This window comes from Crocodylus siamensis, chromosome 12 (assembly GCF_052110815.1).
Source record: "Crocodylus siamensis isolate JL-2025a chromosome 12, ASM5211081v1, whole genome shotgun sequence".
Taxonomy (NCBI): Eukaryota; Metazoa; Chordata; order Crocodylia; family Crocodylidae; genus Crocodylus; species Crocodylus siamensis.
The window spans coordinates 361289-387542 of record NC_143406.1 but is presented as its reverse complement, the minus strand read 5'-3'; the positions used below and the strand labels follow the sequence as shown (position 1 = coordinate 387542).

The window sequence follows — 26254 nt, the reverse complement described above, 5'->3', positions numbered from 1 at the left end:
CTACTGAACACATTTGCTCTCAAGCCCAGACCTCCAGCACAGTCCCAGCCCCCAGGCCAAGCAGGGTGCAGGGGACAGGGTGTGCCCAGCTGGGTGGGACCTTGGAGGCTTCTCGCCCCTGACACCAGCTCAGAGGAAGGCAGCCATGTCCAGAACTCGGGGGAAGGTATTTGGACCACCGGAAGTGCCCAAAACATCAGGTCCTGCTAGTGCAAGGCTAGAACTTGTCCGGTGCTGAAATAAATCCACACTCGAGCACGCTGGGTCTCTGCATACATTCTTTATTATTTCCACACCACACATGGTTCCCCTCTTGCTCTTGGCACTTATCTTTCTTTTTGTGGTTTTTTTTTTTTATAAAAAGAGTTAGGCTATCGGTCTCCGTGCTGCACTCAGAGAGGCGCTTTGTTTTTTTTCTACATTTATTTTCTTTCAAGTGTGGTCACGTAGTCACTTTAAAAACAGACAAAATAAATAAAAAATACTATTAAATAGCTGCATGTGGCTTTGGAAATGTGCCATTAGTTTCTAAAATATATGTACTGTGGGGGTTTGCTTTTTGTTTTTTTAAGGACAGTATTGTTGTGTTTTAATATACTAACAGACTAAAATTCAGTGCAACAGATGCAACTACAGTGCAGGTGACTATATAAAAGTCAATCTATTCATGTACAAGCCTTTCCTTACAGTTGCTATAGAAACTAGACCTTTGTATCTGTACCTTTGTTTACATTATACAACGTGAATATAGTTCAAGAATATTTACAGTACTTTGCTGGTCAATCAGAACACTATAACTTAATGTCTACTATCAACACCATTGAACAAAAATATATATATAAATATCTTCCAGTCTATACACAGAAAGCAGGAAATGTATGTATCCTTTTAACTGATGAATGTCTGCGCCGCGGAGACTTCCAAGGTAGTGACTGGGCTAGCTGTGTAGTGTGGTGTTACCAGCCAGGTCCTTTCACCTCAAACTGGCTTGCTGCACCCTGTAAACATATCACTTCTGCTTCTCAGAAAACCTCCAACCCAGGAAAGGCAAAGGCTGCTCCGGTGGGAGCCAAGCCAGATCGGATTTCAGTTGTGGAGTCTTTTTTCTATACAGTGAGCCGGAGGCCTGTGCTTGGCCCTGCTGGCACACAGTGCCCCATTTGACCTATCAGGCAAATATTGCCGGATTAAAAAAAAAAAGTAGTCAGTAATTTTACCCCCAAAAGGCTTCCCCACCCAGACTGCACTCGTCCGACCCCTGGGAACGAACCGGCTAGTTTTTGGGTGGGAGAAGCATTTGAGGCTGGGAACAAGCTCCGTGACCAGAGGAGCTGAGATGCTGCTACGAGATCGTGCACCGTGCAGAGTCTGGGGGTGCGACACCCTGAGGACAGGGCCCTCATGACCCGTCCCCCGGAGTGCTGCAGGCTGTCAGCCTTCCTCCTCGGGGCACCGGTGCAGGCAGCAGGAATGTATCCACTAACCGTGTGCGCTCCTCAGCCCCCCTGGACCCACAGCCTCCTGTTCCTGGAGAGTGGGAAGTTTTGATCCACAGCAAACCCGGGGGCTAAAACTTCAGACTGCTTTTTAAAACAAAACTCATTTAAAATCTGTTTTTTTTAAAACGTAAATGATGCTGTTTTTCCTGTGGTTAGAACGTTAAGAAGGTTTTGAACTTTTAAAACTTTTGCCGTTTGTTTTCTCATTAAATAACCGGTCATTTCATTCAAATGAGAGCTGCCTTCCTGTCCGCGAGGGCTGGAAAGCATTGCTTGGTGTATATTAGCTGCTGCATCTGTTTCTATCGGCTTTGAAATCCTGGACATAAAAAAAGCTAAAATCATTCCTAGCAAAGGGATGTCAGTTTGTCTCTGATAAACCAGGTGGCTGGTGGGAGACTGGAGATGGAACAAATGCACAAGACCCAAACATCCCACTCCCTCCTTCCTGGTTTCTGTACAAGTATTTAAAACACTCAGGAGAGAAGAGAAGAGGCTCAGAGGAGACGGACCAGGCCCCTGGCTGGTTAGACCTGGGAGTCAGCCCCCAAGCTGTGGAACTCATCTGGCGTCTTGTCGCTCTGGCTGGCGCCTCCCTGCCGGAAGCCAGAGGCAATCTCATCGAAGGTCCGGCCTTTCGTCTCAGGCACCTTGAAGTAGGTGAAGATGAAGAAGAGGACCAGCAGCACAGTGAAGATGATGAAGACGTATGGGCCGCAGAGTTGCTGGAGAGAAAAAGCCAGGGAGCGGTGAGTACGTTTTGTAAAAGAGGCACTGACCGGGAAGCAGTGATCGGCTTGGGGAGTGCAGTTGCAGACTGTAGAAGGACCCAGTAGCCTGGGATGACAAGCGTCATCGGTCTTACAAAGCCCAGGCACTCCGCTGTGTGTCCCTGAATGCTACCGATCTACTAGCGGTGCCTGCAGACAGAGGTAGAGCAGTCCGGTCACGGGCCGCAGGTGCACTTTAGATCAGACTAGGGCAGCACGCCCCAAATCCAATCAGGAGCAGAGGGCTGGGAAACCGCTCTGCCTCTGCTCTGTGCACTCGGTGGTGCCAGCCTGGTCCAAACTAAGCTTCTCTTCTCCAGAGCTGAGCATCTGTTCCTAGACCTAGAGGGCCAGGTGCAGACCTGGCCTTGGGGTTAGAAGGGCACTTGGAGCAGCTTCCAGATTCAGATCAGCTCAGCGACATCTTCACCTGAAGCCCCTGTTTATATGCACAGAAAATGGCTCCCTTGTTCTGAGGGCATCCCCATGCTGTGCTGAGCCCAAGCCAAACCACCCTGACACCCCAGAATTGCTGATGTAGCTGCTCATCGGGGAAATGCGATGTTCTCCTGATGGACACCTGCTGGAAAGGGTGGGTTTCCCTGCCCTGCCCCGCCAGGGAGATTCCCAGCGCTGAAAAATTCTCATCAGGTGCCCTGGCCTGTCTCTTGGCTGGGTGAGCTTGAGCAGCAAAGCAAGACTAACCAGTCACTGTGGATGAAATTCAGCCAGGTTCAAGGAGCCTGCCCAGAGGACAGGCACCATGGAAAGCCTTTGAGGAGGCAGCGAGTGCCACAAACCCTAATTCCAGCTACAGAAAACACTCAGGGCTGCGCTGAGTAGCTCGCTGTAGGACAGAAGTGGAGAGGAAAGGGGACAGTGGGTTCTGCACTGCTATGCAGAAGGTCTGGGTTTGGCTTTTGACCTTGGACAAGGCATTTAGCTTTTCCTCTGTAAAGCTCTTTGGGTGAAACGGTGCTAAGCAGCATCATTCTAATGGCACAAAAGTGAACAACAGCTAAAACACGTTGGCTGCTGCTCCTTCTCCCTTGGTATAAGCCCATAGAAACAAACAGCCCGGAAGCAAGCGGGAAGGACACGGAGAACTGTCTCACGGAAAGCCTGCTCACACCAGCCCAGCTCTGGACCGTGAACGCTAACGAGTCCCTCAGAGCTCCAGCTGCAGCTGCAGCCTAACAGGCCCCGTCCCCAGGCAGCACTTGCCAGCCCCTCTGCGCGCTGGCTGCTCAGAGAGAGGCCCAAACCAAAACCCCAGACAGGAGCAAAAGCCAAAACCAGATCTGGATGCAAGCTCCAAGACTAGGCCCTGCCTGCAGTTCACACGCCCACATTTCCAGCCCCCCTGGAGGCAGCGAACTGCCCACGTGGCTGCCACCAGCCCCGTCTCCACAGCACGAGGAGCCCCCAGAAACCCCCATGAGAGCAGTTACCTCAATGTACTGGAAGGTCATGCCCACAAGGAAGTTCGAGGTCCAGTTGGACAAACCCGCCACGGCGAAGGCAGCCGGACGGGGGCCCTGGCTAAACAGTTCAGCCACAATAAACCACGGGATGGGCCCCGGACCAATCTCGAAGAAAGCCACAAACCCAAAGATGGCAACGATGCTGATGTAGGACATCCAAGCCATTTTTTCCTAGGTTAGGGCAGGGAGAAAAAGACACTGTTGTTTCCAAACAAGCTGCATGTTTCTGTGACAAACGGGTGCCAGCTGCTTCCCACCGGTTGGGTGATGAGCTGCAGCGTTTGACAAGGCCAGAGGCACGTGCTGGGTATGGGCCTCTGCAGCAGGGAGCACAGCTGTCCCAATACTACTGTCCTCCAGAGCTGAGACCCTGCCAAGCCATGGACTCGTGGCATTGTCATGGTCAGCAGTGCCACATCCCATGACCCCTTGGGAAGGTTGTCTCCTTCTGCTGGCTCCCTGACCCACCCCCCAGGGGAGGAAGTCCACAGCAGCCCTTGGCTCTCGGCATGTGGCAGTAGCTCAGGGTTTGTGTCTGCACAGCACTCTTCTGGAGCAGTGACTCACCAGCAGCACCAAGGCAATGGTCATGAGCACGGCACAACCTCCCATCCCTGCCAGGCCAACCAGGTGGAGAGTCCTGCGTCCAGCCCGTTCCACCACGAAGAGCTGCCAGGAAGAAGACGAGCACTCATTAGAGCATGGATAACCCATGCTGCGGACCTCCACTGTGCTCTGCCCTGCACTTGTCTGTGCTTCCCAGGCAGCTGGCAGTCCAGAACAGGGCAAGGCAACCACAGCATCAACAATCCCAAGATGCTAACGTGGTCAGGGTGAAAAGCAAACAGCGGGCAAGGCACAGTGATGAGCAACGCCGGGGCCTGGAACGTAACGATGGGTGCAGCAACAAGGGGACAGGCAGGCACACAGCAGGCAGGCGTTTGGCCTGCGGGTGGAAGGGAAGTCGGACTTCAACGGGAAGTCCAGTGGAGATGAGGCCTGTCAAGGGAAGGGAGGACTTCTGCTCCGGTGGCAAAGGGAGGCGAGGCGAGGAGAGGGGCTCAGCCAAAGGTTAGCATTCTCTAAGGACGCTTCACAGGCCGACTCTTGCAGAACGGAGAGCGGCGGGCTTATCGGCAGAGTCTGAAGGCCCTGCTCCACTGCTGTTTTTCACCATGTAGCCTTGGGAAGTGGCTTTCAGAGGGGCTAGGGCCAGTGGGGGCTGGAGGGACTTGACCTCTCAGGCCATTAGCTGTATGATCTCAAAAAACTGAGCTCTCCGGATAAAACTCCTGTAGTACTGCTAGGTATGGTCATGTTTGGGCAGGTTCTTGCTCTCAATGGGACTTGGCTTTTGTCCATACCTACAGTAGCACTGCCCTTACTGTGATGAGTTGTGGGCAGGCAGCGAGAGGGAAGGACTGTACAACAGACACTCACCGAGACCACCGTGAAAGCTGTGTTCACCACCCCAGAGCCGATGGTAGCGTAGACTGGCTGCTGCACACCTGATTTTTCAAAGATGCTAGTAGAATAGTAGAAAACCTGCAAAATAAAGCAACATCCAGTGAGCAAACCCAGCAGGCACCAGAAGAGGGCTCCTTGGAGCTGGCCTGGGCCAGTTCTGGCACTGAGCCAGCACACCCCCAGCAATCAAAGCCAGTTGTGCACATATATACAGAAATAAATGATAGGGCAAAAACTGCAGCTGAGCCCCAGCCCTGGGCTCGGGGTGTGCAAAGCAGCAGTGCCATGGGTGCAGCAACAGGAGCGATGCTGTCCGGAGCAAGCAGCGTGGTCAAGCGGACAGGGCTGCGGGCAGGAGGTTCTATTCTGGGAGCCGCGGTGTCCCCACGTGACCCCAGACAGGCCCCTGGGCTGCTGCAGAACAGGCAGGCAGGCTGCGAGCCGCCTTTGCAAGGAATCTGCCAGCACAGCTCACTCACCGCATTGATCCCGGAGAGCTGCTGGGACAACTGCAGCACGACAGCAATGAGGATTGGCTGCCGATACATAGGCGAGCGGAAGAGCTCCATGATGGTGACCTTCTTCTCCCTCATCATCTGTCGGCTCTCTTCCTTCATCTCCTGGAGGTCACTGCTGACGTCCGTCGTCCCCCTGAGCTTCTTCAGGACTGTGGGGAGGAGGGGAACAGGGAGGTTAGGAACAGCGAGGGGCCCAAGCCCTGGGACGGTGTCGTAGGGCTGGGGAGACTCACTCACCACTCTTGGCCTTGTTCTCCTCGTTGCGGTTTATAAGAAGGAACCTGGGGCTTTCTGGGGCGAATGGCAGAATGATGCACTGCATCAAGGATGGGAGGAAGGTGAAGCCCAACAGCAGTGGCCAGAGTGTATCGTTCCCCATGATCACGTCCAGACCGAATACCTGCAGAGACAACCCTGGGTAGCCATGCAGCGTTCCTGGCTCCGCCACCCCTTCTCTAGGTCAGAAGGCTGATGGAGAGCCGTGTTGTGTCATTGTCGAGGGCACAACAGCACCACAGCTGCTCCAGCTCCTGCCATGAGGGCAATGCTGCAAAACCATGAGCTGTAGACAACTGACACAAGCATCAAGTAACGCTCACACATCCATCACCCCAGCAGGAAAATCCTGGATCACACTGGCTCCCCAATCCCCTGCGCACTGCCAGGGAACAACAGTGCATGCAAAGCCCATTGCATGCTCCACCACCAGACTCATCTTACCCTACAGGTCCTGGACCACATAGGACTGGGAACTCTGTCATTCCCCCCGTGCACCAGGCCGTAATGAGACCACGTGGACAGAGCTCAAGAACAAGAGCTCTCAAAAAGCCCAGGGTAATAGTAAAGACAAATGGAGCAGCATTACAGCTGCTCCGCTGGAAGGGAACTGAACTTCTAAGAGAAGAAATGACTTGCCAAAGGACAACCCAGGAGGTGTGTAGCAAGGAGCTGGGCTGTTATGTAAACCTCTCTGTCTGAGAGCACCTACACCCATTTTGGCTATGCCTGAGGAAAACTTCAGCTGCTCACCAACTCAGAATTACCCAGGCAAAGCGTCCGGGCCCACTGGAAGCGGTACGTCTGCCAGTGACAGACAGGACCGTGCAGCAGGGGGTGCCTTTGAGAAACACTCACTTGTGCAATAAGGATGCCCACGACAATGCCAAGCTGGTGGAAAGTTCCAAGAGCTCCCCGCAGCTTTGTGGGGGACACTTCACCCACGTACATGGGCACGAACCCAGTGGTGAGACCAGAATACAACCCAATGATGAAGCGGCCAAGGATCAGCATCTCGAAGGAGTAAGCTATCTTGGAGAATCCCATCAGTATGGCCGCCACGAAGGCGAGAGAGTTGGACATCAGCATGGAGTTCCGTCTGGGGAAGAAAGGTTTTGGAGGAGGTCAGAGCCAGCAGCGCTGCGAGCATGGGCAAAGCTGCATCCAGGAGGTGCCGCTAGGCTGGGTAAGCCAACAATTTAAGTTCTTGGTGGAAAGCAGAGGGGACAGTTCCCAAAGCCTAGTTATAAACCGTAAGCATAGAAAGAGTCAGTGCGACTCTGGCCAGTGCAGAGCCTGTGTACGAGAGAGACCAGGACAGAGAAGCTGGACATTAAATTGAAAAGACTGTGCAAAACTGGACCAAACCAGTCATTTCTCAAATGACTGCTTGCAGTGATCTAAGATACTAACAACAAGCAAAGTCTAACTGGTGGGTTCTCGGCTGCCTCCCCGGTCACGCTGAAGTGGAGAACGCTCCCGGTGCTGGGAGCGCATGGGCTGGAGTGAGTCAGCACAAGTGGGACTCAACAATGAGGAGGGACGAACTCCTGAGCTCCTCCGCCTCTATCTAAGGTGCACGCAAGACACTGTGCAGCCCTGCTGACTACAGACACTGGGTCTGTTCACTGAGAGAGACGATGCTGCCCTTCATGAGGTCTCTCAACAGATGTTGCCCTGAGGACCAGACCATAGTGCAGCTTTAGTTGACATGAATGGATTTCAGATGCAGAGAGCTGAAGAGGCGCTCGCGTGGGACAGGCTACAAATGTTTGGTCTGGTGGAAGGGGTTGGGAGCTCTGGAGCAGCCCCAGCCCTTGAGAAAACAGGAAGAGGAAGAATCACTGGATCCCAAAGCAAACGGTGACAAATCAGCCGGGGCTGGTCGTGCGTGCCGGTCGGTGGGTTAGGATTCTGTTCCTGCCTCTGGAAATCCCCGTGTGATTGTGGGCAAGTCAGCGACTCTTCCTGCGCCTCGGCCTCTCCTTTCTGGCACCCACTGCATGCGTTTCACTCGCAGACACCTAAGCACTGCCTCTGCTCTGCAGACTGACAGAGACCCGGGGAAGGGGAACAAGCACGGGCCGGGGCGGAGCAGGGGCCTTGCAAGCTTGCTCTTCTGCTCATGCTCAGGAAGACCTTGAGGGAAAGGCAATAAGAACTGGCAAAGTGGTGGGCCAGGGCAGGAGATGGCTGTGCTGAAGGCAATGGGAAGGCAAGCCTCAAGGGGAGAAACGTGTATGCGTGGGGATCCGGGAGAGGGGCGGCCCTCAAGGGAAGCTGCCCTACCTCGAGGGACTGGAGTGTGAGGGGTGCAGACACTACGGGGGGGATGGATGGGGCCACCGGAGCAGCTGGGGGGACAGGACGGCTCCAGCGTGCGCAGTGCTTACCGGCCAAGGCGATTGACGAACAGCCCCACTGAGAAAGATCCAACCATCCCTCCGACGGAGAAGATAGCCACAGAGAGGGACCACAGAGTGGTGAGGGTGGAGGGGCTGATGGGCTCCTGGTTCCGATATAACCAGGTCTGGTTGTAAAACTCTTCAATCACCTGCAAGGAAATCACACCCGTCAGGGAGAGGCACAAGCGTCTGCTCTTCTAGCTCACTTCCACGGACGTTCGGCTCTCCGCAGCAGGCCAGCACACCTCCCACTTACCACCCGCGAGCTCCAGGGACGTGGCCACACTTCACTGTACCACGGCATGACATATCCCTACACAATGACCTCCCCCTATAAATATAAAAACTCCAAAAATTGCAATATAACAGCAAAAAATACCTTCTATTGATGGGGGCCCTACACGTCCTGTCACCGCAGGATTTGACTGCCTTGCCATTCGGGATGTATTTGCCGTCACAGGGCCCACCCTACCAGGACGTTAGGCCCTTCAATACCTTGAGGACACAGGCCAGGGCGAGTTCGAAGCCCCGTTCCCCGGCCCGGCAGGAGGCAATAGCCTTGCTGGCACAAGGAGCCCTCAGCAGGAGCAGGCACAGCCCGGCCCTGCCAAACTCCAGCAGGAGCGGGAGAAACTGTTTTGCAATAAATCGGGCAGAAAACCAGGCCACTTGCAGGAACCGATCTGACTGGCCAGCCCATTCCTCTGCACTCTTCCCCCCAGCCCAGCCCAGGTACTTCGCCCCAGGACCGAGACCAAAGGGTAGCCGAGGTGGGGACTTACGCAGCCCGGGCTGCCGTGGTAACGGGAGCTTGTGGGAAGCCAGAGCTAAAGCTAATTGGTGGGGGGGAGATTCGGCCCATTTCATTCAGCCGTAAGCTGTCCCGGTTTAGATCTCGCTGTCCCCGATGTGGGATTAAGCAGGATTTGAAGGGTTGCGGATGGCAGCAGGATTAAAGGAATAGTCCTGCTGTGCTCTGCTCTGTGTTATTCGGCGCCCTTACCATGTCCTACCCTGGCCCCCCAAATTCCCGCACCCCCGCGATGACTGAAGCGACTCTGAGAGGTCCTCGGCACAGGGACACCAGTACAAGAAACGTCTTGGATACGTAGGTTGGATAAAGTCTTGGGCTGCATCCACGCATGGAGTGGACGTTTAGTTCCCCAGCGGCAACTAGCAGCGGCCATCGCTGCTTGTCCCTGGAGAGCGCCTGTGCCACGCGCCCTCTGGCATGCGGCAGGTTACCCCAGGTGGGGCAGGGGAGCTCGGGCCAGCACTGGGCTGGCTCCAGCAGCCTTACCTGGGGTGCTGGGGGCCTCTTGGGGCTGCAGCAGTGATGAACCTGCCACCCGGAGCCTGGCCGCCCGGGCTCCGGTTGTGAGCAGCGCGTGCTGCCCACGCGTGCGCTGCTCCGCTTGTTTTTTTGACCCCCGGGCATCCCGCGCTGCTACCTTGGAGCGCGGAGGACAGGTGAACGTGAGGTCGGTGGCACCGCAGACGTGTCTGCAGCGCCACATACCGCACGGCCGCTCGCACCGGCACGCGGCCTCGGGGCCTGCTCTGGGAAAGCCCTGCGGATCTGCAGCGTATTCTTGCCCCTGCAGTCTGGACTAACGCGAAAAAGGAGAACTGCTGTCCAGTGTTAGACCATCGTGCACAATGACCTTTAACCCAGGTGCTCTCCACAGCAATTAACTCCTGGTTCGTTAGACTGCCTCCCCCTCCCCCACCCCTTCTGTTCCAGTTTCGATTCCATCTACAGCTGCAAATGCCACAAATTCCCAGCTCCAGGCTCCTTCCCAGGCGTGGCCCACGTGCTCCAGTCATGAGGTCTGGCCCGTCTCCTCCGTGGTCACAAGCTGGTACGTCATGGAGAGAGCGCGCCGCTCGTCGGAGGGCAGACTGCTCTGCCACTGATTTACACCGAGGACCCCGTCCCTCCGCTAGGTGGAAGTCACCAAACCGGTTTCACTGAACCAGGCCAGGCTGGCAGGACCGCAGCTGCGCGGGAAGCGGCAGGGGATGTACCTGGAAACGCAGCCAGGCAGGTTCTGGGCTCGCTGCCCTGCTGACACACGACACATGCAGGGAGCTCAGAGCTTGCTGCTGTCATGAAGGGCGAAGGTGAGGTCCCTCGCCAAGGGCGAGATGCTGCCTGAGGGGATCCAGCCTGATTAGGTCCACCTGTCTCCTTAGGAGAGGCCAAGGACCTGCGAGCCGCCCTGGAGTTTCTTCCCTGCTTTATTCTCAGCACATTTCGGCTCTGGAGCTGCTGGGGCTTGTCTTGCAGGGACAGAAGCAGCGATTTGGAGAGAGCAATGATCAGACTGTCGTGTTACTTTTCATGTCTCTGGCTCTCTATCTACTTACTTACTAAAGAAGTTTCAAACTTAAAATACTCAAGGCCTCACTAACAACCACCCTAACGGAAAAATAGGAACCTGAGCACGTGGCTTATTAATTAATGCTATAGTTGTTACCATCGCCTTGAGCTTCTACAAACCAAGAACCAAAATACCTTGACTGCCTCAGCAATATCTGTCGTTTGAAGTCAATAGGTGATTGTATTGCTTAGTCATTTAGGTGCTTTGAAAAGGTCATTCTCTGGTCTCCAAATGCAAGCTTAGGAAGCTAATGTCAGCCTCCTGTTTTTAGAAAATGTTGGCTTGCGTTATATAAAAGTTCTCACTACCTTTATTATGTGCTGAAAGACTAACTTTCTAATATTAACAAGGATGCAATTTTGTTCTGAAGCCACAAGGGTTTGAAGTCATTGTCAAGGCAGCTGTTGCTGGATGTACATTTTTAGATCTCCCTGCTCCTGCCGACGCTCAGCATTTAAAACTGACTCTGTCCCACTGAAACGCACCAGCCTATTCCTGTAACCAAAATGCACTTTTTCTCCTGGAAAAGCCTCATTCGGGCTTCTTCTGAGGCAGCTGCTGAGGTCACTAATCTCCAGGCAAGCGTCGAGGTAAATAAGGCATGTGAGTAATCTGTGCTGTGCCCCGTTTCTAATGGACTGTCTCAGTAAAACAGGGGAGAAGGGGAGATTTTAGGGGAAACCTGTGATGTAATAAGATCTGAAGCCCTTTGACTTGCATCAGCACGTGCGCCATCCCAATCCCTAGGTCTGATAAGAGGAGTCAGGGGAGGGCAGCTGCTGTAAAGCTGGGCTACAACCCGCAGGACACACGGAGGGGCCTGGGGCAGATCTTATCAAGGAAAGTGGGTGGATGGAGGTTGTTCCTGGAGGAGCCGGGAGTGGCTGAGGACCGGACTGCGGGAGCAGGGCAGGCGGGAGGCAGCAGCCTGGTGACGTGCCCAGGGGCTGGGTGAAGAGGCGCAGTTCCTGCATGGAAAACCCAGCCCAGGCTGAGTCACACACGTACAAATACAGCAAGCACCAGTGCTGGTTGCCAGCAACAAACCAGTTTTCCGAGCAGTTTACACAGCCTTGGCTAAAGCAGGCATTTGGTAAGTGCCCTGTGTGCTCGTGCTGTGCCAAGCAGGGCTGGAAAGAAGTCACCGAGGGAGGGTAAGCCGCAGCCAGCTGTCCTGGGCCGCAGGCGCTGCCTGCCTGGGTGTGTCAGAAACCAGCCTCCATTTACCAAAATGGCAAAGGCCGAGCTGCTCAGGCGCTGCCAGGACATGGCCGGGTCCCGCCCCGCGGCCGTGCCAGGGCGACTGCGCTGCGAACGGTCAAGGCAGAGGAACAAAGATTCCTGCACCTCAATATCAGGCACCGGTTTCTCTTCGGTGAGCAGGCGGAGGAGCGCTCAGTGCCCCCCTCTCGCTCCCCCTGTGCCCAGACCCTCTTCGGCTCTGCCCATCCATCCCAGCTCCCTCCTCGCGACACGCCGTTGCCTACAGAGGGGGGGTCAGTGTAACGCACCACAACGGACAGAGCCGGAGGACCGGGTCCCTTTACTCATCCCCCTCTGGGTGCTACATGGTGAACTGCCCGCTCTTCACCCCGTGTCTGCGCTTCCTCCTGCCCTGCTCCCTTCTCCTCTCCCCCAGCCTGCTGGTCCTCAGCCCCCAGGGGGGCAAGACAAACCAGAGAAACGGGAAGTCTGCATGGTAAGTGACTGGAGATAGCAGCCGGCTAGGCCACCCCTCCCACGTCCAGGTGAGCTCTTAGCCTGCATGGCAAAACCCCTGGCTTCTTGTCCTGCCAGCGCCGACGGCTGGGAAAGCATGCTTTTCTTCCTCATACTCTTCAAAGCACTTGGGGAAGGATTGTTTTAAAAAATAACAATGACTTGGTTTAAAAATAAAATGTTTCAACTCCCGAAAGTCTCCTCAATGAAAACCCAACATCTGACATCAGCAGAGTACTGTTCCATCATTTTTTTCTGGTTTGCTAAAAAGCCATTTTCCAACTGGAAACAACATTTCAATGGAAATTTTTCTGCCAGGGCTTCTGCCCCCCCCCCCCGCAAACCATCCCTACAGATTTTGCTAGCATGAGCAAGGAGTCGAACGGGGCTGGAGGGGACCACAGGAGGTCGCTGCGGCCAGCCTCCAGCTCCGAGCAGGATCGTCCCTGGCTAGACCGGATTCTGCAGCTCTCTCTGCCAGTCTGCAGGACAGATGACTTCACATATTTGCCAACATGCATCACCCCAGGCTTGTCAGCTCAAACAAACAAACCACCACCACCCAGGAGCGAGAGCAGGTGTTTAGGCAACGGAGGGTGGGGAAATCTCTTGAAGAGACAAGAAACCAGGTATTGCTCTGCTTGCATTGCATAATGGGCCCGTTTGGAAGGAGCAGAGATTTTGCTCTCTTCCAGTCGAAGTTTTAAGTGTTTTTGACCACCCCAGCCCAGGCCCTTGGCTAGGGTACAGCAGGCACAGCCCCGCTAGGGCTAGTGGAGCAATGCTGACGTACAGCGGCTGTGGATCCGGGCCTGCATGTTTCTTTGTGTCACAGTCCAGGGGCTGGGTCTTCCTGCTCCTAGTGCCCCTCAGCACTGTGACTGTGGGCAGAGGGCATCAGATCCCTCTTCCCATACCAGCTCATCTTGCATTAGTAGCAATAACAGCCATCCAGTGCTGTGGGGCCTGGTCAGCTACTGAAAGGAACCCAGGAGGCCGCGAGTGCCCAGTCCGTCTGTGACAAAACCTACTTTTTAAGAGGAGCAATTGCTCCAGCAGCTCTCCATGCTTCTGGCAAATCCTCTGCCCCCGTGGGCTGCTACAGAGAGCACCGTTAGGGTCCTGCACTGCAGCCCACTGCTCCACAGTCAAGGCAAACTGATCACAGCTGCTTGGGAACACTACCCTCGGCGCAGGGCAGGCTGGTGGCACCCAGGACAGGCCACAGGCCAAGATATTCCAAAAAAAAAATTAAATAAGTAAATAAAAATTTAAAAAAATAAAAAGGTTTGATGAATGTAGGGCTGGTGAAAGTGGGCAGCCTGAGCTTCCTGGAGCCGAGGGCTGTGAATACCTCCATCCCTTCCCAGTGGTGCAGCCCTGGCCTCCCAGTAGCTGCTAACTCCTCCCGGCCCTCTCCCCAGGGATCAGAGCCCAAAGTTTTACCAGCTCTCCCTCCCCTGGCAGCCAAAGATGAGCTCTGCACCCAGCCAGGCTTGCTACACAGCACCAAGAGTGATGGGAACCCCTGCACTCCCCTTTCAGCCCTCAGCTTCCTGCTCCTCCAGCCGTGCAGCACCCACGCAGGCAGACTCTGGGGCCAAAGCGAGCTGGATGGGCAGGGAGGAGGCTGGAGGAGGAGATGGATGTAACACAGCAAAGACTAGGAGGGCGATTAACACCCGTGCCTGATAAATCCCATTGCCCTCCCTCCCTCCTGTACGCAGCGGGCTGGCTCAGCCCTAACAGGCACCAGTACATCAAGACACCAACCCTTCCCGGTGCGGATTTTCAGGCAGGGATTACTCAGGATTACTCAAGGTTCCCACAGCCCTTTGTCCTTCCCCGGGGTAGGAGGAGGCCGGCCTGCGGGAAACAGGCCCAGCATGCCTCCGCATAACAGCATCGAGGGGCTCTCGAGGCAGACCCTGACCCTGGCAGCAGAGCCTCCTAGGACTTCTCTTCCCAGCCCCTTTCTTTAGTGCAAGCACGTTTGTGGCAGTGACACAGAAGGAACAAACCCACCGGCTGCCTTTGCCCAGGCCCAGGGTCCAGTACAGCATGGGCTCTGCAGCCGCTCACAGCAGGCCTGTCTGGCTCCAAGTCAGAGGAACATTTCCCCCCCCCGGCCCAAGCCTTCCCCGAGGCATTTCCCAGGGCTTCTCTTGGCGAGGGTGAGGCTGGTGGAGGAGCAACTGTTGGTAACTTCCCCAGCCCTGTTATGCCATGCGAGGAGGTCTGTGCAGCTGGCCTGCCGAGCCCTCTGGTAATAGGATTAATATTCTTGCCATGTGAAGTCTACCTTGGTGTTTTTAATTATTTGGGATTGTGTGCAGAGGCTTTGATGTGTTAATTCTCTGCCACGCTGGGTTCTTTGAGGCGACCTGCGGCACTCAGGTCCCCGTTTGTCCTTCTTCCGTCCGAGCACAGCCCATAGAGTCGCTGGCGGATGAGCACGGGTGGCCAGTGTGGGGCACAAAACAAGAGCTTGCACAACACCTCTAGGCTTATAACAATGGCACAACATCTCATGCTTTGCGGCAAGGTGCCCGAGCTTTTTCCAAAGCATCCTTGAGGCCCAGACACACGCAGGCTGGCACGTTGTCAGAAGGTCCCAGCACTCAGGGTCATGGAAAATAATGATGAGCAAGATTTAAAAGGGGAAAAAAAAAAAACTACTGTAGGGAATTGGGGCCAAACTCCTGTTCCCTGTCAATGGGATGCCCACCTTGCACCAGAGGCCTTTGGATTAAATTTGAAAATCCAACACTCAACTCACAGCTATAAAACGTGGTGGAATTGCAGCACCCGAGGAACAAGCCACCGGGCACCGGGCCCCGTGGCTCTGGGATTCTCATTGCCACCGTTTCTTCAACTACTATTCAAACACTGCTATTCCCCAGCCCCCCACCCCAGACACTCTCCCCATCTCTCTGGGACCCTACCATGTCCCCTCCCCCAGGCCCCACTGCTGGATCCAGGTCTCTCACGTCTCAGATACAAAGAGCTCTTCCTGAAGCTGCTAGGACTGACTTGTGCAGGGGGTAAATAAGGACCGTGGTTTGCAATGGGTCTGGGTCTGCCCTCCTCGGGCTGGTATGAATCAGGGATGGCACCAGTGAATCCAACAATTCCAGCAGTGCTGGTGCTCCCCCTCCACAGCAGTGCTTGCCACTAACAAGTCCTGTGCGGCTCATCCCCTTTTCTACTCATGCAGCCCCAGAGCCGACATGCTAGAAGTGAACTGCCACCGAAGACAAGCTAAGCAGCGTCCTTCCCCCACCCCGGTACCTCGGCCTGTGGACTGCAGGTGAAGTGAACCTGGATTTAAAGAGAGCCCCGTTTCACCACAATCCTCATGCTCACAGCGCACAATCAGTTCTCCCCTCCCAGCTCCTTATTCAACCGTCTCAGCATGAGGATGCAGATCTGGGCCATGACTCAGCTGCCCAAGCATCCAGACACCTGATCTAAAAGGGCAGCCCAGCAAGGGGAGGGTGTGGGCATTTGCTGAACAGCAGGCAGGAAGGTGTGCACACAGGGTAGGGCAGGAGAGGAGATGCTAGGGCAGTGGAAGTAATCGCCTCCCAGCACCTGGGGAAATCAGGTTCCCTCCTGGCTGAGCAAAAGGCTCCACTCCCTGCTCCCCTTCCTGCTGCACTCAGCTCCTTTCCATGGGCCCCCTGCCTCCTCAGGACTTGGTGGACATTTGCTGAGCAGACAAAGTCGGGGGGCGGGGAGTAGGGAGGGAGAGCGCTGCAGCTTCAGGGAGATGTTCAGTAGTGTTGCATCCCTGGCCACCCTCTGCTAGCCCTGCTTTTGCAAACCCATCCATCACGCTCAGTACTGCCCTGCATCTGGACTTTGCCTGCACCGGGCAAGCGTGAACTCGGCCCTTTCCATCTGCCACAGAATGGGCAAGGGCTTCAATCTGTGCGGCACTCACGGGGCGTTGATCTTCCCAGCACCTGTTGTCCAGACCTACCCCGAGCTATGTTTTGACACCGCTGCGGTAAGGACACTCGGATCCTGTCTGTTACCAGCTCCACCATCCCCGTCTTCATGAGAATTGCATTCATGACAAAGCAGGTGCTCCATATCCGTGGGGACCAACTTTTTTGGCACATGTGCCACAAATTAGTCTGTCTCTGCTCCCCCATCTATGCATGACTGTCCCACCAGCTCTTCTGGGGCTGGCTACTTTCACATGTTTCCATGTGGACTAACAGGCTCTGCTGACTGCCCTTCCAGGGACAACTCTGCCGCCAAGGAGAGGTCAGTGGAGCCCATTTAGGAAAGGCTGAAATCATAGCTTAGATGTGAAATACCTCCAGGTTTGCTTGGAGCCCAGTTGTAGGCTACAGCTTCTCCCCAGTGCTGACAAAGGCCAAACACCTACTCCCCCAGAATTCCTCAACGAACAGTAAATGAAGAGGAAACTTTAATTCTCCTGGGAACTTCAGAAGCCAAGTAACTGCCTAACAAATCTCATTAGAGCCGGTAAGCTGCCTAAGAGGATGTACTATTTTAGCTAGGCTTGGTGCAGGATTGCAGCACGCATGTGTTGCGTTACACCAATGGATATGTTCGTGTGTGTGCATGCATGCATGTACGTGCCCATGCACATGCATGCCATGGCAGTTTGTTTGCTAATGTGGTGTTGTGCTGCAGTGCAATAACTGACTATCAGGTTGCAGTGGGCAACAATCATGTTGCAATAGGTGCACGCTCCTTATCGCAAGAAACATGTGCATGCACGTAGTCCGCTTAGGGGTGCTCTGTGGACTATGAAGGCAATGGGATGTTTGCATGTGTGCCAACTTTTGCCCCTTACCTTCTGTGGAGCATTGATGACTCCGGTGTTGTAGCCAAACTGCAGAGAACCCAGCACAGCTCCTCCCACCGCCACCATCAGGCGAACCGTCACTTGCTGTAGGGAAAGAAAACAGCAAGCACTCAGGTATGGAAATGCACAGGAAAGAGGGGTGGGCAGCCTTGTTCTCCTGGGCACCCACCTAGTTCCTGGCAGAAAGCATTTCAGGGAGATGCTTTGGCTCTCAGTTGCATCTTGTATCACATTCCCTGTCCCCACGTTCAGGAGGGATTGCAAGAGCAGGAGCTCATCCTCCCGTTACCTAGTATATGTACTTGTCAGTGAGAGACTGAGCAGCATAACACACCCCCAGGGCTTTTTCTCTCCAGAGAAAACAACCCCTCTTGGAGAGCCCCGAGGACTGAACTGGAGTTCACCCAGCCATGGCTACCACGCAAAAGCCCCAAATCCCAAGTCCCCAGCTTTACACAGCTTTGGCACGGTCACGTCAGGGGCTGGCTAAGTACAGGACCAAACTGGCTGGGACATAATACCCAGGGCTCTGGGCTTTGCCCAGACCCAGTGATAGTAATGTCATTCCAAGCACCCCGTGAGAAAGTCTGTTTAAAATGATCAGTTACTTTTCTCTAGTATGTCCCACCTAGGGAATCTCTCCAGGCAACAGCCCTGCGCACTTGAAGGGCTTTGCTGACACTGAAGAACAGACCCTCTAAATACCCCTGCACAGTAGCCAAGTTACTATTTTCATTTTTCAAGTGAGGAAACTGAGGCATGCCTGGAAGACGCTCCAGGAGTCCTGCTAGAGCCCACGAGGCATTTCATAGCACTGAAATTCAGTGAAAAAATTGGATATGCCATTAGGAACAAACCCCGGAGGCTAGGACCTTCATACTCAGTTAGGTAGCAATGGTTTTTCTTGTTCAAACGTGCGTTTCATTTAAGGAACAATACGGGTTTCCTCAGCAGCTAGACTACCTGTGAACTTCACATACGTTAACCGGTCAGTATGGACATTTGCACGTGCAGGGGGACCTCATGCAGAGTTGCAGCGTTCAGGGGAGCAGCTCAGACTTAAATGCTGCTCATATCCCACATGTGTTAAGCAGTCAGCATTTCATTGACGTGTTCCATCAATTACTGATTAAATTCACCCAGTCTCTAAAGGAAAAAAGCATCTGATCAGAGTCAAAATCTTTCAGAGATGTTAAAGGTCAGTGGTATCAGGAAAACCAGTTCCCTGGCTGGGATCTAGATGGTCTCTTTTTTAAAAAGTCTTGGATATACAAGGCAAAAAAAAGAGATAGAGATATCCCCTGGGGCTGCAAAACTTAAGGCAACCCCAGGCCCCGAGGGCACAGCCCCCACCACCCTCCTGGCTCAGTACCAGCACTGTGCCCACAGTCTCCCTTGGGAAGAGCAGGTGTCAGAGATGGAGTGGGGAGCTCTGGGTTCAGGCTGTCGGCAGACTCAGGAAAACATCAGTCATTTATTATTTGAATTGCATCAGCACCTAAGAGTCCAAATCTTGAGCAAAGACCCTATTCCCTATTGTGCCAGGCACTGTACGGAGAGCAGGAAGACAGTTGCTGCCCTAAATCATCCAAGTAATGCTGGTCACAGTCCCAAGCTTTAGTTTGCATCCTCAAGGCGTAGTAAGGGACATTATTTTTAATGAACCCTGGGACTCCAGAAGTTGGATTTGTAGGCATGGCCCAGGAGCCTCAGCTTTAACTCAACAATACTCTGCCCGCCCCCGAGTTAGCCCTGATTAACACTGCTACGAAACAGCCACCAGGTTTCTGATACCGAGGACATTTTAGGCAAGGAACAGCCATTGGACCAAGGCAAAGATCTTGTTTTGCCCATGTCATGTGGGCATGGGAGCGGGTCTCGGGGTGCGCAGACACTTCTGAACCTTGGAGAGAAACCAAACCTGCCCTAGCCACGTCCTCTTGGGTTTGGGAGTGCTGGAGTATCGCTGCAGCACTGATGGTATAGGAACTGTGCAAGAAGCAAGGGGCATCTGCTGCTGTCTCATATTGAACCAACTGTGTAATCCAGAGAGAGGTTAGACACTCTCGGGGACACAGTGCCTTCTTCAGGTCTGGAATACAAGCAAGTGCAGCTTAAGCCAGGTCGTATCTACTTCCTAAGCTTGTATTAGCCACCTGCAGTGGCAACATCCACAATGGGAAGGAAAAGGGCGGCAGAATACACAGTGACATCTACTTCCTGAGCGTGATTTAACTTAGCTTCACTTGCTCCTTCCCCAGACCTGAAGAAGGACACTGCACTGGGAAGCTCACCCAACATCTCTCCCAACGGCACAGTCCATCCAGTAACAATCTCACCCATGCAAGCCTTGTTTGATTTAGCCTTTCAGGTGCCTGTCTCTGCTATCACAGTGACACTGAAGGACATCACATGGGACTGCTTTTTTCCGCCTTGGCTTTTGAACCCTAGCCAGCTGGGTGTCCAGAGGCAGCTGCCCTCCTACGGGCTGCACAGTTGTAACCACCTTCCTTTCAGGCACTGGCTGGTCTCAGTCTCCATCGGCTTTGCAAGAAAAGCTCTCTCCTGTTTGTTGCTCAAAAGGGGCAGGAAAGGTGTTTCCAGGAAGTGGAAAGGCAGCCAGAGGAGGTTGAGCAGCAGCCTGTGCCTAGCCCACACCTGGACTGCAAGCCTAGATTGATCACCACAGCCCTGGGGTTTACTAGGTTAAAGACCAAGTGAAACCTCTGGACAGCGAATGTCAGCAACGGCCCCTGCACGGACAGGGCTGCAACAAGCATCACACCTGTGGCCCGGGAGTCATCAAGGTCCTCTCCCCTCCCAGCCCTGCGGCAACCAGGCTGCACCCCCTCACCTGGGTGGAAGCAGGGACACACGTGGATGCACATTCACACGCAGGTCTAAGGTGTGAAAGGAAGGCAAACAGTCTCAGATGAGCATGCAGGGTACCAGCCGGTCTGGTTAGGGCCTAGTGCACAGTTACCAAGCAAAATCCCGGCATTTATGCAACTGCTCAATGCCTCCAGCTATTTGGCAGGCCCTCTCCCACCTCCTCTTTCTTTTGCTTAAGCTAAAGCAACAATCAGTGGTTTGTTTTGGGGGGAGGTCAGCGCAGGCCAGACACCTTCATCAATGGCCCGATTATCCAGGGCCAAAGGCTTCCCCTTGCTCAGCCCGGCCGCTGTGCCGGCCGAGCCGGGAACTAGGATTCATAGGTTAGAGCTAATCAGCTTTGAAGAGTTCATGTGAAAGTAAAGCCCCTTCTTCGATTGCTTTGCCCTCCCTCCCGGCAGCGCCGCTTGTTTTGGTGGAAGGTAGAGCTCGCCAAAACAGCAGCAGAGCTTTGCCAAATCCCAGACACTAGCCCCTTGTCAGAGAGATCCCTCCGCTCCAGTCTGCGCCACGGACATCTGACTTGGCACCTTCACAGGAGCTGGGGTCATGATCGTGCCTCACCAGGGCCCTTCTTGGACATGAGCAGGATTCAGAGCCCGGTCACAGGGGCAGTCTCGCTGGACAGAGAGGATTCGGTGCGGTCCCAACTCTGACCAGAAAGGCCCCAATGGGTATGCGAGAGCCTCACGCGCAAGAGGCCGGCTCCTCAACTCAATCACGGCAACTCCCTTCTCAGCCATCCTCCAGGCCTGGCTCCCCGAGCCAAACCCCACGCAGAACATGCTCTTCCTCGCCCGCTGACACACACGTCTGCCCCGCTTGCCTGCAGCAGGGGTTGGCAACCTACAGCTCCCGGAGCCGTTGCACCGGCCTGCGGAGCCGGGGCCGGCTGCCGCGTCTGGGCGGCAGGGGCCCGGCTCGGGTGCCGGCAGCACCGAGGGGGCGAGCGGTGATGGTGGCAGCGGCTGCAGCGCAGGCTGGGCTGGAAGTGGCCTGCACGTGCTCTGCTGAAGTGGCCCCTGGCTGCAAAGTTGCCAACCCTGTTCCTCGAACAACCCAACCGGCCTGTTAATCCCGTCTTTGCAAGAACCGCCTCCGCCCGCGGACTGATCTACTGCCCTCGTGCTTTTCCATTCACCGCCTGGCCACAGGAGCCAGGCCCGGCACCTCCTGGCTCCTCCGCCTGCCTTCCCTCCGCTTCCTTTCCACACCCCCGTGGCCCCTTCGCTTCCCCCACAAGGACGTGGGGAATCTGCTGTTTAATTGCCAGACGCCAAAGGCTGCGCCTCATTGGGCAGCAGATCCGAGCCGCGATGGCCAATGAAGCCCAGATCTCATGTTACCCAGCAACAGTGAACTTGATGCCTGGAGGAAGTCACGAAATCGGCATCCATCAGCGGACAGGAATGCAGCAGGAGGAGAGGTAACTCGTCTGACACGCTGGGGCTGCCTCCACTTCTGTGCTGGCATTTCTGCATTTCCAGAGGACATGCCGATCTCCCAGTCTCCAAGGGACACCTTCAGATGGATTTGGGAGCAGTGGTTCAGGCTTTATGAACCCAACCATGGCAATGCTACCCTGAATTTTTCTTGGCATTTCAGTGTTTTGGGCTGGCACAGCCCCCTGGACTGCCAGCTGCCCGACCACCGCAGCGCCAGGGTGAAGCACAGAGACCCTCCCCGCACAGGCAGCGACAGCCTTGCTTTGGTTCAGCTGCCAGCCGATCCCACGCTGCCAGGGGAAGGCCTCCAGCCCGTGCTACGCACAGGGTGACCCCATGTTCCCACACATCTACCTTCACCGGGATGGTCCCATTGCAGACACCTGACTGGAGCTCCCCGTGGCCTTGGCCAAATGAACACTTTTGTTCTCCTGAGCCGGGTGTGCAGAACAGGACTGGTTCCCCGTGACCCTCCCTCCCGCACACTGTGGCACACTCAGCTGAGACAGCTGAGTGTGGCAAACGGCAGCAGACTCTCCCATTTGGAGACCAGAAAAACAGTCACCCTAGCAAGGTAGGCGGTCTGAAATGACCATCGTGGCCCTTTCTAGCCCATGGATCCAAGAGTCTGTGAAACAGGGAAATAGCCAAAATGGAGTGAATGGCAAAAGGCATCACGGGTAAAAAGGAGATTCCAGGAAAATCCTGACAGTCCTACATTGGTCTGACGACACCAGGCTGCCTGGCACGCACCCAGCATCGTGCCAGGACCCCCATCACCAACCCCACATTGGAATATAGGAGAGGACAAGGCTTGATCAATGAGCTAAGCTTCAGGTCCCCCAGGCTCTGGCTTCACCCTCACTCAGGCCTTCGAAGGGGAAGATGCAGGGCCAAGAGGTGCCAGCCCGATGATGGGAAGGCACTAAAGTCGTCCCAGCATCAAGAGGGCCAGAGATTGCTGGCTCCGAGGCAGATGCAGCTCATTCAAGCCAAGGTGATCGCAGCGCCCCAGCATGCCACATCTGCAGTCCAACCCCAGTGCGACAAACACACCTCACGCTACCCTGGGACTGTGGAAAGGGGGTGGAAAAAAAAAAAAAGGTCACTGGGCCCAAGTGTTTGGAGAACTGCAGCACCCAAAAGATGCTCCCTCAAACTGCCAGGAGCACCCAGCCCTGCATTTGCTTAGAGGAAGGGAGAGGACACAGACAACATTTGCACTTTCTGGGGCCAGGCTGAGACAAGGGCACAGGATTGCTTCAGCCTCAGTCACTGTGGTTTCCTCTGCAGGTTTCAACTGCTGATTTGTTCCACCCTTCCTCTCTCCCACATCTTTTTTTTAAGCCAGCTGCTGAGCTCTTGCCTGAAAAAGCTGCATCCTGTGCTGCACAGGTTGCCTGGTGCACACTCATCCTGCTCTCTTGCGCAGTGCACCCTTTCTCCGTCACGCGTGCACTCGGAAGGCACGGTTCCCACCTGGCACTCAGCTAGGCAAGCACTAGCAGAGCCTCCAGGGCCCGTGCCTGCCCACACGCTACCCCCCCGGCCTGGGTGCACGTACCGTGGGGTACTAGAGGGAGGCTGCCTGGGATGGCGTGCCCCTTTAAGGGCACTGAGCTGATGTAACCCGAGAGCCCAGTCAGTGGCGAGCCCCTGGCGCTGAACCGGACTGCGCAGCTACTTTCAGCTACCCGGGAAACTCCATTTTGGAGGAGCTACAGGTGGTGCCACGTTGTTGGCTGTGTTACTACAGCAGCCCCACAAGTCCAGGTGCCCCTTTTTGCCGGGACATGGACAAACTGCCCTGACCCGCTGCTCCTGGCCACACAACAACCAGTCCGGGCAGGACTTACACGAGGGGGAGAAGAGGCAGAAGTGTTGGGTTCAGCTGGCTCCTACTGACCGCCCTGAAGGACAGCACAGAGCAGAAGATGGCTCCTTATGCAGGGTGAATCTCCTCAGTACTGCTGGTATGATCCGTGCCCCTGGGCTTTAATCCGGGTTTCGGACGGATGCTATGCATGACCCCAAATACTCCCAACGCGAGTACGTTAGCTAGCCCGGAGAGCAGGCACCTGAGCAGCCAGGGGGAGATGGCCCATAAATACGTGGCTGCAGCTTGGCAGACAGATGTGCGTGTTGTTTGCCGAAGGAGGCCGAGCTCTCTTTAGGGGGCGAGAGTCAGATCACTATTTTTCTATATGCACTTATGGAAACCTTGTTACAAGATCACGTGCTGACAGTCCCTGGAAAAACTGAATTTGCAGAAGCGTGGCTAAATCTGCTGGTCTCAGGAGACGCAGGCAGCTGCTAGCCCCTTCCCTGCCGCAGGCCTGATCCACCTCCCCACTGATTCAGCGGGAATATTTTCTGCTGTTTTAAGGGAAGGTGGCGGGAGCTGGGCCATGTTCACCCCAAAACCCTTTGCACCGTTCGCTAGCAGAACCCACAGGCATTAACCGACCCCCTCCGTTAGGGTGGCCAGAAAACAAGAACTCTGCTTTAAAAGAAGTTGAGGCTTTCATTCCACATTGCGGCAAAACTGTCTTTTGAGACAACCCCAGAGAAAACACCCACAGGGACGAAAAAGGGACTTGCGCTCGAGTCTCCCACAACTTGCTCAGGGTCACGGGCAAGCGAGTGACAAGACCAGGGGGTCCGGGCTTGAGGCCTGCCCCCGTCCACGCGGCAGGGCATCTCTCTGTGGGTGATGTCTGATGGCCAGGCTACTCTTCCCAAGTCATTCAGCCACATCAGACAAGCACGGGACACTGTATGGTTCGAGTACTGCACGGCATAGCCCCAGGGAGGTGAAAAGCAGCCAGGTTTGACACTCTCCTACAACAGCATTGTTAGAAAATGACCTGTAAGTTTTCGAAGGCTGGTAGCACACAGAGCGCTCTCCCATCCATGAAGGGCCTGAGAGGCAGGTCCTGCTACCGAGAGAGGTGCTTTCCTCCGCTTGGTGCTGGGCCGACTACCACTACCCCGGGGGCTACGGATTTCTAATGAAACATTGCGCTTTCCACATTTGGAGCGACCAGGAAACAAGGAAGGATTTCAGGCGGCTGTGACAGGACAGCATGACGTCAGTAGGATTGCCACACTGATTATTTGCACGGCGAGGTCTCACGGAAGGAGACTGCAGCGACTCGCAGGTGTGCTAGGCAGCCTGATATGATACTACGCCAGTTATCACATGGCTCCACCAGCGATACGCGCAGACTACCAGGATCTTTCCACTGTGCTCTCTCCAGTTTAAATATGGATCAGCCACATGATTCCCATGTCCCCAAGCAGAGGTGCCCTTGCTGTTGCAGTTTAGTTTAAAAGGGGAGAGGCGCAAACCACGCACCTAATCCCTGGCCAAGATTTTTAAAAGCGACTAGTCCTGAACGCCCCTTTCAAGGCACCTTAAGACAGCTCCATTTGCAGAAGAGAGATGTGCCGAACTCGTTAAACGGACCCGTGTCAGAAAGTATTGCAGCTGCCGGGGTGGAAGGGGGAAGAACCGCCCAGAGTTACAGAGAAACCAGACCAAAGCTTCTCCCCTAGCACCTTCAAATCAGGGACCCGGAAAGATCCATTCACTTCCCATTACTTAAGGGCACTCGTTTTACTTTTCAGACGTCGCCTTCACCTTGGACAGTGAAAACCGGTCGGAAGAGGGACACATCTGGGGGGCAAGCTCCCACCCGGCTGGCCCACAGAAACATCGCTGCGACCCACCGCGGCAGACGTGGCGCGGGTGGGTTTTGGCTGCCTAAAAGCTTCCCCTTCGGACGAAAAGAAACGGGGACGTCCAAGGTTTAAGCGGCCGCTCCTTAAGGAAATGGCCTGTCGGTTTCTAGTTGGAGAAATCAGCGTTTCTCCAACTTTGTCTTCAACCTCCCCCTCCCCCTAACGCGGGCCGGGCCGGGCCGGGCCGGGCCGGCTCCAGACGAGTGTCCTGCTCGGCCCCGCGCGCGTGTCTATGCGGCCCCTGCCCCGCGAGACGCCGGGGCCGCGTGCGGGCCGGGGGGCCGCGGCCTGCCCCACGCCGAGCGCCGCCGGCCCGCGCGCCGCATCCGGGGCTCGGCGCAGGCTCCCCGGCCGGAGCAAGGGCGGGGGGGGCGGCCCCGGCCAGCGCGGCGGCCCGCGCGGCAGCGCCGGGCGGGGAGCGACGCCCCCGCCGGTCCCATCCTCGGCCTCCCCCGCCACGCGGGGCTCCGGGGCCGAGCACGGGCCCTCCCGGCTGGTCCGAGCCCGGCGGGGCGGGGCGGGGCGGTGCCGCGCGGCCGCTCACCTTGTTGCCCGACTCCATCGCGCCGCAGGGACCGGGACGAAGACGAGGACCGCAACTGCAACTGCGCCGCTGCCGCCACTCCCGCACCGCTCCGCGCTCCCACGGCCCGAGCCCGCCACGAGCGGCTTATGTGCGCTGCCGGGCGGCGCGCGCCCATTGGCTGGCGGCGCGGGGGTGTGGTGGGGGTGTGCGGGCTGCCGGCTCGGGGCGCGCCCTGGTTGGCTGCGCCCGCTGCCCGTCACCGCCGCGCGCCCGCCCCCC

At 55.5% G+C, this 26254-nt stretch overlaps 1 protein-coding gene across 1 annotated transcript; it reads right to left on the bottom strand.

Annotated features, from left to right (window-relative positions):
* Positions 1-265: 265 nt before the first annotated feature.
* SLC2A1 (solute carrier family 2 member 1) lies at positions 266-26166 on the bottom strand. Its single transcript, XM_090023473.1, has 10 exons — positions 25994-26166; positions 17357-17452; positions 8408-8568; positions 6873-7113; positions 5976-6138; positions 5700-5887; positions 5194-5298; positions 4321-4422; positions 3721-3924; positions 266-2224 (listed from the first exon to the last, which is right to left on the bottom strand). The coding sequence occupies exons 1-10, from the start codon at positions 26009-26011 to the stop codon at positions 2027-2029; spliced, it is 1476 nt and encodes a 491-aa protein (XP_089879599.1). The 5' UTR covers positions 26012-26166; the 3' UTR covers positions 266-2026.
* Positions 26167-26254: the final 88 nt, after the last annotated feature.

Excerpts from the sequence above, each read along its gene's own strand:
- SLC2A1 (XM_090023473.1), bottom strand. Across the intron at positions 4,423-5,193 it reads CAGCTTTCACGGTGGTCTCG|CTCTTCGTGGTGGAACGGGC; the intron begins GTGAGTGTCTGT and ends TCTTCCTGGCAG. Across the intron at positions 3,925-4,320 it reads CCATTGCCTTGGTGCTGCTG|GAAAAAATGGCTTGGATGTC; the intron begins GTGAGTCACTGC and ends GCCCTAACCTAG.